This window comes from Pleurodeles waltl, chromosome 9 (genome assembly GCF_031143425.1).
Source record: "Pleurodeles waltl isolate 20211129_DDA chromosome 9, aPleWal1.hap1.20221129, whole genome shotgun sequence".
Lineage (NCBI taxonomy): Eukaryota > Metazoa > Chordata > Amphibia > Caudata > Salamandridae > Pleurodeles > Pleurodeles waltl.
The window spans coordinates 869,950,448-869,965,752 of record NC_090448.1 but is presented as its reverse complement, the minus strand read 5'-3'; the positions used below and the strand labels follow the sequence as shown (position 1 = coordinate 869,965,752).

Sequence of the window (15,305 nt, the reverse complement as noted above, 5' to 3'; positions counted from 1 at the left end):
TAAATCGGGCAGACTTTTGGCATGGCTGACCAGGGGCGAGCGAGACCACGGCCCGATCGTAGAGATTCGCTCAGTGTCTGGTATAGTGTTCCATACACCCTCAGAGATACACTCAGCGTTCACGCACCACTACAGGACCCTCTATCACTCAGCTGCGCCGCCGAATCAACAGGCCTATGCAGAATTCCTCTCAGCAATCACACTACCCCGCCTGACAGCGGCACAACGGGCCACACTGGAGGAGCCCTTGGAGCTCTCCGAAATTCAGGCTAGTATACACGATCTCTCTGCGGGTAGAACTCCTGGCCCAGACGGTCTTCCAGCTGATTATTATAAGACCTTTTCCTCTATTCTTGCGCCCCATCTCCTCCGTGTATATGAGGAGTCTAAACAGGGAGGATCATTGTCGGCATCGCAGAGTGAGGCACTGCTGGTGTCGCTTCCCAAACCAGGCAAGGACCCATTGGAGCTTGGCTCCTATCGACCATTGGCAATGCTCAACACAGATCATAAAATACTGGCCAAGCCGCTAGCGGCGCGTTTAGCGCCTGTGGTGCCGAACCTCGTTCACGTGGACCAGAACGGTTTTGTGCCTGAACGAGATACATTGCATAACATCAGACAGCTGTTCCGTGTTATGCATTACTCGACACAGGACTTGACGTTGGCAGGATGCCTGGTCCTTGATCTGGAGAAGGCCTTTGATTCGTTAGAATGGCCATACCTTTTTGGAGTCCTGCAACAATTTGGCCTTGGGCCTCTTTTCCTCCGTATGATTAGACTACAGTACACGAGCCCCCGGGTCTGGGTCAAGACGGGTGGCGGTATCTCAGAGCCGGTTGAGGTGTGCAGGGGCACGAGACAGGCTGTCCCCTCTCTCCGCTGCTGTTTTCCCTCGCCATGGAGCTCCTGGCCGCAATGCTACGTAGTCGGGCCCCCATTGGAGTATTCCGCTGGGAGACGGTCTACACACCGTGTCACTATATGCCGATGACCTCTTATTGTATTTTAGGGATGTTACGCAGGTCCCTCCGGAAGTTGGTACAATTTTGCATCATTTTGCCACCCTTTCCAGGCTACAAGTTAATTGGGCAAAGTCTTGCCTCTTTCCCTTTGATCCTAAACTCCCAGACCCAAGGTTACACCTCTCTGGAGCTGTAGTTGCCTGGCAGCCACACACGTTTAGATATTTAGGCATTCAAATTTATCACCGAAAAGAGGACCTGTTTGATGGAAACCTTAGAAAGGCGGTGACATCCATCAGATCCCAAATGGTCTTCTGGCAAACGGTGCCACTATCTGTAGCAGGCAGAATTGCCCTCTTAAAAATGATTGTGCTGCCACGATTACTATACTACTTCTCCAATCTCCCACACTATATACCGGCCAGCTTCTTTAGGGAACTGGAACCCAAATTATGAGAATTTATCTGGAATAAAGGGCGCTGTAGAGTTGCACTTAAGAAGCTTTAATTGCCGCTAGCCAGGTCGGTCTTTCAGCACCTAACCTGGAGCATTATTAATTGGCATCTCAGCTCCAATGGTGTCCAGACGGCTGGTGGGGCTTCATCTCCCTGATACGGTGCCAACCGCAGGACCCTGGTCTCGCCTAAGAGTGAAGCATCTGTTCCACCCACTTACGCGCTCGGCGCCACCGGAGGAGCTGCTCCTCAAAGTGGCCCATAGCTGTTACCGCAGGTCCTTACGACTCACAAGAGGGATTGTTCCATTTGCCCCGGCCCTGGTGCTATTGGGCACGCCCCGTGTCTCTGGAGCCGTGACTGGGGCGGAACTTAGGACGTGGCACACTGCGGATCTGCACACATTAGGTGATCTGTACAGTTAAGGCAATCTGATTCCGTTCACTACTCTGGTCGCTGACGCGGTTCTCCCGGTGGGACAGTTTCTACTATATAACACACTACTACGCTCTTTATCGAGGGAGTGGGGAGACTTAACAACTGCCCCCCCAACCTATCTACTAGTACAGTACATACAGGTAATGGGACAGAGCAGACATCTGATCAAATGGTTCACGGAAGCGCTCCGAACTCACTCGATGCACGAGCATGATGCGCTGCGCATGGCCTGGGAATGTGATTCAGCCACTCCCTTCACAGATAAGCAGTGGGCGTCTGTTATTGCTAGCCACACCACTATACCCACGCAAGTGGCCTGGAAATGATCATTTACGACTTGGGCGGGTGCTGAGGGGGTGGCACTGAGGAGGGAGGATGCACTTGGCCACTATCAGACAGCTGAGATGCGATGCTGACACACTTACAAACTTCAGAAACAGACTCCACCTCAGCGGAGATAAACTAGAATTTAAGACAGCCCAGCGTTTATCAAGCACTGGGAGCACTATGAGAAGCTTACCAACACGGTTACCAAACACTCCACCCTCATCCTAAACAGCCAAATCAAGGCAAGGTATTCACTGTGCACCTGGGACCCAAACACGGCTCAAACTACACCAATACACGCATATACCACCGAGGGGACTCCACACGCAAGAAGGCACAGCATTACTACTATCAAATATTTGAAGATAAGGTACTCCATTGTTCAAGAATGTTATTGTTTTTATTCGTTGTTAATCGAGGATCACCATTTATAAATAACTGTGCAACTGTATACACACTTAAAGGGAAAAGCGAAAGGAACAACGGATTGACTAGTACTCTGTGTTTAAATCCGGAGACCCGATTCCCATATCATATGAAATGCCTATACTTAAGTCCAGGCAAATCCTGCCACCTGTACAATGCGCTACGTAAGTTTGGATAAATAATCAATTTTCCTAACTAACGTTATTGTAAATGCATCGATTGTTGATGGCACTACTTGCACATTTCCGAAATGTATAACTGATGTAATTGTTTATTGTGCGAATATTATTATAAAATCTGTTATGAAATAATTGTAATAACAATTGAAATAACAACAAAAAGATTCCTGAAACAAAATGGAGGATGAGGATTAGTTAAAACATGTAGCCCAACATACTATATGCTGTTACCAGGAACTTTGGGCCCTAGGTGGAACCAATGTAAATGTTTTTTTGGAAGCAAAGCTTACAAGCTGCTTGTTCCGGAAAGGGGTGTCCATCAGGGGGTCTCGCAGTATGGGTGTCCTGCAAACTGAAATTTGAGATAGAGCAACTTGGGGCAGCATACTTATGTCCTAATGTTTTACACGTAAGGGTTTGTACCATTGGTTCAGAAATTGATGTGGTTGATATTTTGAACGTTTACATCCCACCTGGCTGATCCCCCCGGTCCAAACTATTTGGGGGAACTTTGCAAACAAAACTGAATATAGTAGAGAGGAATCGCTGGACGAAAGTTAACTGAGAAAGGTAAAAGTGGTAAGCTCTTGATATTGATTTGTGGTGACTTTAAGATGCAGCCATCTGACATTTTCATTAATAGTGAGGTTTTATTGAAGACTATTGTCTAGGCTTCCCTAAGACAGTCATGAGTATCCTTAAATTTGCCAAGAAGGACAAAGTATTCTCGAATGTTTTGATAAACTACCAGCTATGCCTTATCAATGGTGGTACAGCATCTGATAGTACTGCCAAAGTGATGTATGATAAAGGTAAAAGATCATCACTAATTGATTACATGATAGCGAACACTGAATGTCGGGAATGAGTCTATGATCTGGCTATCATCAGAAGACTTGACCGTGACCCCGTGGTATTCTGTCTGGAGCTGAGCCCTATGAGGCATATCACCATTGGCAACCTGAGTAAGGTGAACTATGGCCATGAAGTTGTTCAAACTAACAGCAGGAACAGCATAAGGTGGAATAAAGAGAAATACTAGCATCAACTCCCTATCCTTCAAAGTATAATGTTAAAGTATAGATCTATAATTTTGAATACCTAAATCGACAACAGTCATAATATTTTGTTGGCATATGAATCAATAGTAAAAGAACAAGAGGGTCTGTGGTAAAAGCTGGCTGGGGTTAAGGCTGCAGGTTTTATTGGTAGGAGACAGAATAGCTGGTATAGTTGGTATGATGGTGAATGCTTCTATATGAAGATAATTGTTTCACACGCCCTGATACGGCAACATCGCAACTCGCAGAGCAAAGCATTTTTTCAAAGATGTAGGTGAGAGTGTAAACACTGTTATACAGTTCCTTCGAATCAAGTAGGACTGTGTATCTTCTGGTCAACATAAATGTCAAAGTATTGGGACTCAGTCCACACACCATCAGGAAATGCCAGATCTATTGGGAAATCCCGACCCCCACCCTACCTGGGTGTGATGTACTGGGAAGCTAGAGAGCTGGTGTTGTGCAGGCTATTTGTCCTGTGCAGTGTAGAGGTCAAATTCAGGATCAGGATCAGGATCAGCATCCAGGTCAGCGAAGTTGCATCTGCGGCACTGCGTGCCACGTTCTAGGATCATCCCCAGTGGAATTACTCCTCTGTCGCATATGTCGCAGTCAGTTTTTTTAAAACAAGCACCATTAGTGTCATTGTGTCAGAGGTGCAAGCTCAGCGCTGTCATATGTCTACAAACAGGGAGGTATCTCCACAGACAATCAGAATGTTTAGGCATTGTGTTCCCAGCCTTGGACTGAGTGCACAGACTAAATGGCATGAATGCTTACTAGTAACAAGCAAAATGTACAATGATTTCTCAGTACATTATCACATAACTGAAAAGCCATGTAGAAGGTTACAGACAAAAAAGAAATGCTAAGTTAAAAATGTGTATTTAAATAGAGATATTAAGTGGGCTTTAACGTGCTTCACCACAATGACTCTGGTCATAATTGAGAGAGACCACTCTTGCAACAAAAAAAAACACTAAGAGGTTCTGGGAACTTGTCACACTTGTGGAGAAGGGGGCAGCAGACATACAAGAGTACCACAATGGCCAAGTAGCCTGGGTAAAGAACTTTAATGCCCCGTATAGTATTGAGGCCATTGCCTTTCTGTTCCCCAGCTAGAGGATGAGAAGCTCTACATGGATTATTGGGCAATTAACATTTTAGTACAAGAAGTGGAAAGATCACTGAGAGGCCTGAGGAAACACAAAGCACCAGGCCCTGACCTAGTACCTACTGACACCTACAAGGAGGGGCCCTATTTGTAAGGTAGAAACCTCACTAATTGTAATAGTATTTATATACCGCTTACTACCCCTGATGAGGCATCAAAGTGCTTTTCGGAAAGTAGCACGCTACTTCGGAACCCAAAATTATTAGTGGTGGATTAGTATAGGGAAATATAAGTACGGTATTAGTATAGGGAGGTATGGGTTAATTTGAGCAGAGGGCATGTGAGTCTGTTAGTTCAGTTGAATGGAATAATGGAAGGATACAAGAGGGAAGAACCCAGAGGTGTTAACTGGAGATCATAGTAGTAAGATGAGGTTTGGGATGAGTAAAGGAGAAGTGAAGGATGTAAGAGTCTGTAGAAAGGTATTAGGGAGATTATTGTAGTTAAATGGGGTTTGGGATGAGTCAAAGAAGAGATAAATGAAGGAGAATTTAGTAGGGCTGTTCGGGGTGCACTAAAATATTCAATTCAAACTTAGCCACTAACAAAGTCCCATCCTCTTGGCACTCAGCTATTCTCAAACCCATATTTAATTAAGAAGGGTGATCATGGTAATCCCTCTAACTACTGCTGACTCTCCCTCCTGGACAGGGCAGGGATTATTTTTAGGAAAGTCCTAATAAATAGGCTGCAAGGCTGGGTGAACAGCCAGAGTATCTTAACAGAGGCTCAAGCTGATTTCTGAGCATAGACTGGGTCCATTGATCAAGCAGTAAGATTATTTATGATCTCGTACAAGTACACATTCAAAAGGAAACCATCACTGTATCTAATGTTTGTGGACCTGGAGGCAGCTTTTGATCAAGTTGATTGAGAGAAAATTTTATCAAGTTGATTGAGAGAAGTTGTGGAGATTATTGATAGATCAAGGGACTGATATCACCGTGGTGCAGGCAATGATGATGCTCCACACAGATAATACTGTCAGGGTTAGGTACAGAACAAGAGGCAAGTGCACTGAAACCTTTTCTGTAGAAAAGGATGTACAGCAAAGATGTGTGCTAGTGCCTCTACTCTTTAGCCTCTTTTTAAAGAATGTAGTTGAATACCTATTGGAAGAACGCTTAGATGTCCCCATTATAGCTCGAAGAAAGGTGCAAGTATTATGGTTATTTGCTGATGATGCAGTATTGATGGTACAAACAAAAACCACAACCCATAGTTTATTAATATGTTTCTTAGATTACTGGCCATCAATTGTACCAAAACAAATAGTATGGTCTTGAATACGTTCTCTATTCTCAACATGAAGCTAAAGCGAGATGTGTGCCCATCGACACTGTCAAGGAGTACAACTACTTGGGGATACGGTTCACAGAGAAACTGCAGTGGGAGAGTCATATACAGAAGGTAACTCCAGTCCTGAGCCAGACGTTAGGGGCAATTTTAAAGTTTAAAGTTTAGATACAAGGCAGGTGATGAGAGAACCTGTTTTATCCTTCAAATCTATAAACAAAAGGCAGTATCAGCAGCACAATACGGGGCCAAGCTTTGGGGGTATGGGAAACTACACTCACTGCATGTGGCTGAGAGCAACTTCTTAAGAGCTCTGCTGAGATGGTGCATGGCGAAGGCGTGAGTTTGAGTTACCTTCGGGTGTGAGTTATAGTTACTTGAAATAACTCTAACTATAACTGCTGAATTTCTATGGTTTTGTGCAAAAAAGTTTCAGTGAATATATATATCTTAACCACAATTGCCACTTTGAACTTTTAAGTCTTCTGGGAACAGGTGCCTATGTCATGAAAGAGGCTTCACGCTTTAAAATATCAAAACAAGAGTTCCACAGCGGAAACTGCAGGCCTCTCATTGGGGTTATCTTTGCCAGGTTTATTAACGATACAGATGTGTTTCAGCATGGAAATTCGCAATGTTGGTTAAATAAGTAACATATATACTATTGGCGGTCGCCAGTAGGTAGTTGTAGTTAGGACCTAGTTTCCATAGGAAAAACATTGTTTTACTTGGCCATATCTTTAGCACCGTTTAATGAATCTCCATGAAATGTTTCACAAAAGGTGTCTTGTTGAGTCTTGTTGTACACAGAAAGTTTAGGGTTGATCCGTCAAGCGGAGGCTGAGAAAAAGGGGGGGGGTTCCAAAATTGTGTGTTTCCCATGTAAATTCCCATGGGGATTTTGAACATGGCTACAGACCAAGTTTGGCAGAAAGGTAGTCAAGAAAGGACTCTTTTTGTTATTCGGTGTCAATCCGTTCAGTAGCTGTTGAGATATTAAAGAAAATCCAAATTAGTAAATCTTGGTGCAAGAATAATTCACAAATTCTCCTGATCTCGTCCAGAGATCTAATTGGCTGCCAACACTTTAACCAGGAAGTGTTGGCAACCATTTTGGGACTTGCGCTCAGCCGAGTCCCAAACAAAAATATAAAAAATAAAGAAAAGGGCACAGGGTATAAATACCCTGATCCCCCCAGCCTTGGTGCAAGGGTCTCCCTAGCACCATGCCAAAGTAAAAAAAGCATAAAAAAAAAAAAAACAATTACTACAAATACGCCGCAAAAAATAGAAAAAATAAGCTTGGGCTCCCGTGTTTGTGTTCAAAGAAAGCCCCCGGGTGGGCCAGGTCCTGGGGGCATAGCAAATATATAAAATAACAGGAGGTTGATACACAGGGCCCCCCTACTAAGAGCCCTGGGGACTACTACCTTCTCCAGGTTTAATAATAATTTTGGGGAAGACCTTGCAGACCCCCCCCTCTATGGGTTCAAATGAGCCCTGGGCACCACCACCTCCCTGGGTCTTTATTTAATTAATGGAGGGGGACTGCAAGGACCCCTCCTCCTGAGGCTGATGGAAGCCCCGGGGACCATTACTTCCCAAGTGCTAAATGAAAATTAGTGCGGGCCACGGTAAGGTCCTGCGGCCAAACCCCGCCACACATGGTGGAAGGCCATGTGTTGAGCAGGGTTGGGTTTATATAGGGATAGGATGCAGGGCCTGGCCAAAAGCCAGGCCCAGTGGCCAACTCCCTTCCCGCACAGGCAAAGGCCATGTGCGGTTGGGAGTATATAAGGGTAGACCCTCCACATCACACTCATTTGTGTTAATAAGTAATGGTCCATCAGTTTTGTTTGGTTTGTATTGTGCTGTGTAAAGGTAGATGAAAAATGGCGCAAACAACTGTGACCAAGGTCCTAAGAGCACCGAAATGCTTTGGTTGTCATCAGCGTGAATAAACTACATTAATGCACACATGCTCGAGTTCTGTTGCTTTCTTGACAGAGAGATGTTTGGATTGATGTTAGACATGAGGGTTGCCACACCATACAATGCACCATCAGTGGTCTGGAGTGCAGCGTCACAGCCGACTTGCAGGAATTCATTTCATGTCAGCGTGCTCCCAGCATTGCCTAGGAGACAATTCATGGAAGCTGGGATAGAACCAAGCGGAAAGAGTCGTAGGGCGCATGAAACATCGTATTCGAGGCACTGAAGAGAGGTAGGCAAGCAGGAGCCACAGCTGTGATTAAACTGTTTGTTTCACCACCCACGTATTCAACTAAGACTGTTCCCAACAACGGAATGTGAAGATTACAGGATTATGAATGATGATGAAATGGAGTTGAGAGAGAGAGCAGCGGATGAGCTGTTTAGTAAACATGGTGGGGGCAAGAATAAGGAAACATTGCAAATGGTGGGAAATGAAGACACTGAAGCAGCACTTTTTCTCCCTGATTTCAAAGTGGTGGGAAAGTAAGACACTACAGAAATATATGGAAGTGGGTAGAATCCCACAAGGTCTTAGAATAGACCCAGCATTGATAAAAGAGTGGGAAGAACACAATATGGCCAACTCTATAAGGATGTTAAAAATACTAATAAAGTATGCAGAAATAGATTGCAGTAGCCTGCTAAAAGATATAGAACAGGTGAAAGAGAGTCTTTTAAAGGGCAGAGATGCTGGAACAGTGGAGAAACTCAGAAAGGAGATGCAAGAAAGATTATCCAAACATGAAGAAGTGAAGTTGAAAAAAGCAAGGAATTTTGAAAGAGATCAGCTGGATTACGACAGGGGGCAAATATACACCTTTTCTAGGTGATTTAAAAATTTAAGGAAATAAAGGTTGAATGAGCGGAATTGGGTGAGGCAGGAAGCCTGGGGCCAGTGACTTCAGCTCTGATGTGAGTTCGGGCGTAGAAGAAAGCAGGATGGACAACATAGAAGGGATACAGCAACCATCAATATCAGACGAGTTTAATTTTTCAACCCTTGCCATAAGGAGCATCCATCGGCTGGGGAACGGCAAAGGAAACAGAAAATGTGACAAAGGAGAGGTGGCAAGGAAAAAACAGTATTGGGAAATCAAGTAAGAGGAAAATGAGGTACCACAGGAAGTAGATGGGTATTTGAACACAGTAATTAATCTTACTAATTGGACACTTTCCTATGCAGAGAGTCAATTATCCCTGGGGCTATCTTTTGTCAGGGCTCGAGTTTTGATTATGTTCAATCAAGGGTTGATTTATATTTGTTCATCAGAAAATTAAGGTTGGTCAAATTAATTAAGGAGAGAAAAAGAAACGTGGCTCCCAGGTTAAATCACAGATGGCTGAGATTGAAGAAAGTAACTTATTGGCTGAGGATGTTAATTTATTTATTCTACTTTCAGAACCTAAAAACTTTGCACTTGTATAGCACACTACTCACCCGTTAGGGTCTCAAGGCGCTGTACTCATACCGCTATGAAACCCCTCCTGGCTTTTCCCTGTGAGGTGCCCACTCCTGGGCACCCCCAGGGTGAAGCCAGGCATCCAAGCGCTGTTGGGGCCATTGCAGAGATTAAGCAAGCTATTGCCCAGAGTTGCAGAATGGGACTCATTAATTAGATTAGGCACCGAGGCGAGAATTATCTGGTCCAAGGGAATTGAGCCCAAGACCTGCCGAAGCGGGACTTGAACCCTGGTCTTGAGCCAGATCTCTGTTTCAGGGTCTGCCGCTCTAACCATTGTGCCACACTTCTCAACCTAGGGATGAGTTTGTGGAGGGAGCATTAACTAGGGTGAGATCCTTAGAAGAGATGATCTGTCTGCAGGTGGAGACTCCTATTTTAGAGCAAAGTTCTTGACCATTCTTTCGAGTATGCATGACAATATAACTCTTTTTCTGAGGCTGTGACAAAAGAGTTTAGAAATTTCAATGCAAAACAAAGGTTTGAGAAAGGGAATGTGCAAAGACAAAAGGATCGTCAGGCACTGGTAACAAAATTGAGAAACAATACAGATTGTGTGGTAAGAAAAACAGATAAAGGAGGAAATGCAGTTATGTGGCCTAGAGAATGGTATCTTGAAGAGGCCTAAACCCAATTGAATGACAGCATATGCTAAATCAGAATTGACTGTCAGGTGTATATTTTTACTATTGAAGAGTATCATGGGCGGTTGAGAGGATGGCATGCTTATGATTACATTAGATGCATCATAAATGTATACCAGTATAGTCCATGAGGATGGACTAAGGGGTGTCAAACGATTTTTGAGGGCAAGACCCATTAACTTTTTTGAGCATAACAAAATGTTGTGTGAGATGATCGAGTTTTGTCTAAGCAGGAATATATTCTGTTTTGATGGACACTTGTACAGGCAACAGTAGAGGTTGGCGACGGGCACCTGCTTCGCCCCCAGATATGCAAATTTGCATATGGCCTGGTGGGAGGAGCATGTGGTCTATTGAGCCATTGAGTGTTTGTACCCAACACATTGCTTTATGGATGAGGTTGATTGATAACTTATTTATTATTTGGAAAGGTGACATGTTATCTGTACAGTCTTTTGTAAGTGAACTGAATAATAATGGTTTGAATTTGGTACTAACCAGTAGCATCAGTGCAACCCATAGTGATTTTTTGGATGTCTCTGTAGATACAGAGAATGGTAAATGGTGACAAATATTCAAAGGAAGACCACGTCTGGGAATAGCATGTTGCATGCTACAAGTTGTCATCCTGACTGTTGGAAAAAAATATCCCCTATGAAGAACTGTTAAGAGCTAGGAGGGTGTGTAACATTGAGGGTAACTTCAAGACCACTAGTGCTGAGAAGAAGGAAAGATTTAGACGTAGGGGCTGCAGTGAGAATATTTTGAGGGTAGCTTCCCAGTGGAATGGCTCAGTCATGAAGAGGTGTTGTTTAAGAAAAAATCTGTGACAACAAATATCAGAAACACAGACATGAGGCTTATCACTTCTTACAGTAGAGATCACTTTTCAGTGAGAAAGATGCTTCATAAACATTGGCTTTTATTGAACAATGATGGACAATCTTAGATAAGATCCTGTGCAAGCCCCTTACATCATATAAGAGGGTGAGATCTTTGAAGGATAGGTTAGTGTACAATGATATAAGGAGCAACAAGGGTCTGTGGTTGAAGACAAAGAATGGTTTTAACAAGTGTAACAAATTTAAAAACCTGTAGAAATGGCAGAAACATTTCTACAGTGCAAACACCATTTGGGCAGGAATTGAAAATCACAAAACATCTCACATGTAAGATGGATTTTGAGTTTAAATTCTAAAGTGTAGCTGCAATGTGATATATATATATAGGGAGTGCCACCTTACAGGCCCACAAATGGATTCTGCAGCACCTGAGAGTGATAAAAAATTAGGACAATGCTTACCCCATGGCCAGACATTTTTGGAAGGAACATCAGGGAAGTATTAAACATTTGCAATATTCAGTGATTGACACTGTTATAAGAAGCCCAAAGGGTGGGAACAGAGATAAAGTGCTGTGCAGGTTGGAAGCACAATGCATCCTAAGGCTTGACTCTTTGGAGCCTAGAAGGTTGAATGTAGACACAGAATTGCATGCGTTCATATGAAAATATGTTTCTGTCTTTCCCATTTCTCTCTGTTTTGAATTATTTACCTTCTTTTTTCTGGATTCTTCTCTATCTGATTCACCACTCCCAAACTCACCTGACTAACTCCTTACCCATCATACAGATACTTCATCTGTCTCACCTTACTCTCTACCTCACATATCTCTATCTCTCTCCCTCTTCTTCTCTAGCTCTTATTACCTTCCCCTCAATCTTATCTCTTTCTGGCCCAGTAATTCAAATTACCTTCTCAAACTCACCTCTTTACATCTCTCCACCTGCCTCTATCTTTCCCAACCTCATCCGCTCTACCGCTGTATGAAGCTCACCTCTGTCTTTCGAAATCACCTCTTTTCTGGCTGAACATCATCTCTCTTTCCACTGTTCAACTCTTTCTACCTTTCTTTCTGCCTCACTGCTCTTTTTAAGTACATTCATTTGTATACCTCATTCTCATTTTACCCCTCTCTGTCTTACCACTGTCTCTCTGCCTTGCATAGCTATACCTTTCTCACTGTTTCACCTACCTGTGTATCTTTGCCATTACCTCACCTCGCTTTCTACATGAAGATTCTCTGCCTTACCCCTCAGTGTACCCATCCCTCTCTCCCTCATTCTCTATATGTTTGTATCTCTGTCTACCTTACATCCAATCTTTGCACTTATCTCCAGCTCTCTCTGCATATCTCTTCATGTTTCTACCACTCTGTATCACATTATTTCTTTCCACCTTTCCCTCTTTACCTTATGTCTCACTTTACTTCACCAAACTCTCTACCTCAACTCAATCTCCAACTTCCTTCTTCCTCTACATCCCCTCTCTTGTAGAATATAATATTTATGCAAGACTTTGTTTTTATGTAGGATAGTCTACATACAACCACATCCAAGCAGCTTGAGCTTTCAGCTATTTTGGCGTGCCCCATTTCTGAAGCGTAAATATATAATTCAATATTTTTTGCCAACACATTGGCTGGAATTAGCTGAAATTTGTGCCTCACTGGGTCTGTGAGTGGGTGTGTCAGTGTCTGATTGGTGACTAGGTTCAATAGTGTGTGTCTGTGAGTGTCTCTGTAGGTTTGTGAGTAGCTGCATTAGGATCTGCGTGGGTCTGTGAGTGGGTTCAGTAGTGTCTTAGTGGGTCTGTGAGTGGGTGTGTGAGTGTCTCTATGAGTGAGTGCATCAGTGTCTGAGTGGGTCTGTGAGTGAGTGCGTCACTGAGTCGGACTGTGATGGGCTCCGTTAGGGTCTAAGTGGGTCTGTGAATGGATGCGTAAGTGTCTCAGTGGGTCTGTGAGTATCTCTGTGGGTTTGTGAGTAGCTGCATTAGGATCTGAGTTGGTCTGTGAGTGGGTTCAATAGTGTCTGAGTGGGACTGTGAGTGGGTGTGTGAGTGTCTCTATGAGTGAGTGCATCAGTGTCTGAGTGGGTCTGTGAGTGAGTCCGTCACTGTATGAGTTGGTCTATGAGTGGCTGCGTAAGGGTCTGAGTGGGTCTGTGAGTGGGTGCACGAGTGTCTCAGTGGGTCTGTGAGGTTCTGACTGGGTATGTGAGTAGGCGCATAGTTTCTGTGTGCTACTATGAGTGAATGAATTTGAGTATGAATGACTGTGAATGTTTTCATGATTTGTTGTGACGTTACATGTGGCATGAAAAAAAATATTTTTAACAGAATAATTTGAGTCTTAAACACCCCTATGTCACATCCCTGGTGTCAGGATACTGCCACCCTGCCCACTGTTGTTACTTTTAATTATATTTTTCAGCCCCAGGGACCGTGTCCCATTACCAAAACGGCGACCGCAACTTTATGGTCAGGTTGCAGCCAGCCAAACACAGCTTTCCTCCTGCTCCATGCATTGGCGAATATACCAGGATCAGTTCATTACCACAGATATACAAATTTATTTCCCCTTTAATTTCTCCTTAACTACTAAACAGATCCATATCAAATATAGAAAAGTGTAATCTGCGTACCAAAACCTACTTTCCGCCAAATTTTGTGTAAATTCATCCAGAGGCTCAGGGCTGTAGTCTTGTTCAAAACTCTTATGGGAATTAACATGGGAGACGCGTTTCCTCCCTTTCCCCCCATTTTTCTTGCCACCCTTGAGTGGTGTGTGGTGTGTGTGTGTGTGTGTGTGTTAGTTACAGTATTTTGCCTTGATGACACGATTTCACCATGTCAAACAAGCCAAATGCATATCAACCGCAAAATCAACAGGAACATTCACTTACATCAAAGTAAGTGCTCTCACCGAAGATGAAAACGTAGATTTTTGTAAAAAGGACATGTCCCCTTGACTTTGGTAATAATGACAGCTATAGTTTAAGAGTGAGAGTCAGCTTTTTAAACAGGCGGTGTTGCCTCCATTGCACAAATGTTTCTCTCAGACATGACAAAGACTTACCGATCCCTTAGATGTGGGAGTCTCCCCAGTTCCATGATTGTGAAGGCCAGTTGATTGGCTGTGGTTTCCTGGCCTATGTGATTTAAAACAATAAATTCAATCATTAATGAGATCTTTTCAGATGGAAAAATTGTCCACATAGTAAAAGCAGTGTTATTTGCTATCAGGAAAAAGTTAAAGATTAAAATTATCTTTTTTTTAAAACTCAAATACCAATGATAATATCATTACGTTTTACTTTGGCACTAGATAAACGTCTATTGCATTATTACTTCAAGAAAATGGGTCATATAGCTGGAAGATAAAATAGATTGTGCATGTCCTTGCTCTGCTAACGAGTGCTTCTTTTGCTGTTTGCAAAGCACAGTGCCCATCAGTGTAAGAGTTGCGTAGTGAACTTCTTCTATGCAAAATGGTGTTTTATTTACACCATCTTGGACTTGGAGCCACTCAAGAGGCACATGGTCCTAGCAAAATTAACTGAAGAAGTTCATCCATTGGAGGTCTGTGTTTATATACATGATTATCAGGAGAAAGTGAAGATGAAGCTCTCCCTTCTTCCTAGGGTTCCTCCATTAATGACAACCCAGCTCCAATTCGGGAATATTTATCTGCCAGGCTGGACAATCCTGTAGGCAAAGTCACTGTGACTGTATTACTTTCTTGAATATTGACACCAAGTTCCCAGGTTGCAACACGTGGCATTCATCTGTCCACTAGACCAAGCTTCCACTCCCCTCAGCGCCTCAGAAGAAGAGCAGAAAGTGTTAAGTTATCCTCAAAACAAATCTATGAAAAAGTAACTATCATCTACGCAGTTTAAATGAAGCACTAAAGAAACTATGAACGTAAACTATAACTAAATTGATTATTTACATCTCCCTCTAAGTGTTTTTTGCATAGTTTGTGCAGTGATGCGATTACAGTAATTGCATGTGGTTTAAATGCGATTTGCAACATTATTTTC

At 43.2% G+C, this 15,305-nt stretch overlaps 1 protein-coding gene across 1 annotated transcript in view; it reads right to left on the bottom strand.

The window, feature by feature from the left end:
• The window catches only part of LOC138260050 (cholesterol 24-hydroxylase-like), a 145,798-nt gene that overhangs the window by 47,103 nt on the left and 83,390 nt on the right, over positions 1-15,305 (bottom strand). The window contains exon 10 of the mRNA XM_069208151.1: positions 14,339-14,411. Within this exon, the coding sequence (XP_069064252.1) occupies positions 14,339-14,411 (73 nt within the window). The remainder of the gene's footprint in view (positions 1-14,338; positions 14,412-15,305) is intronic.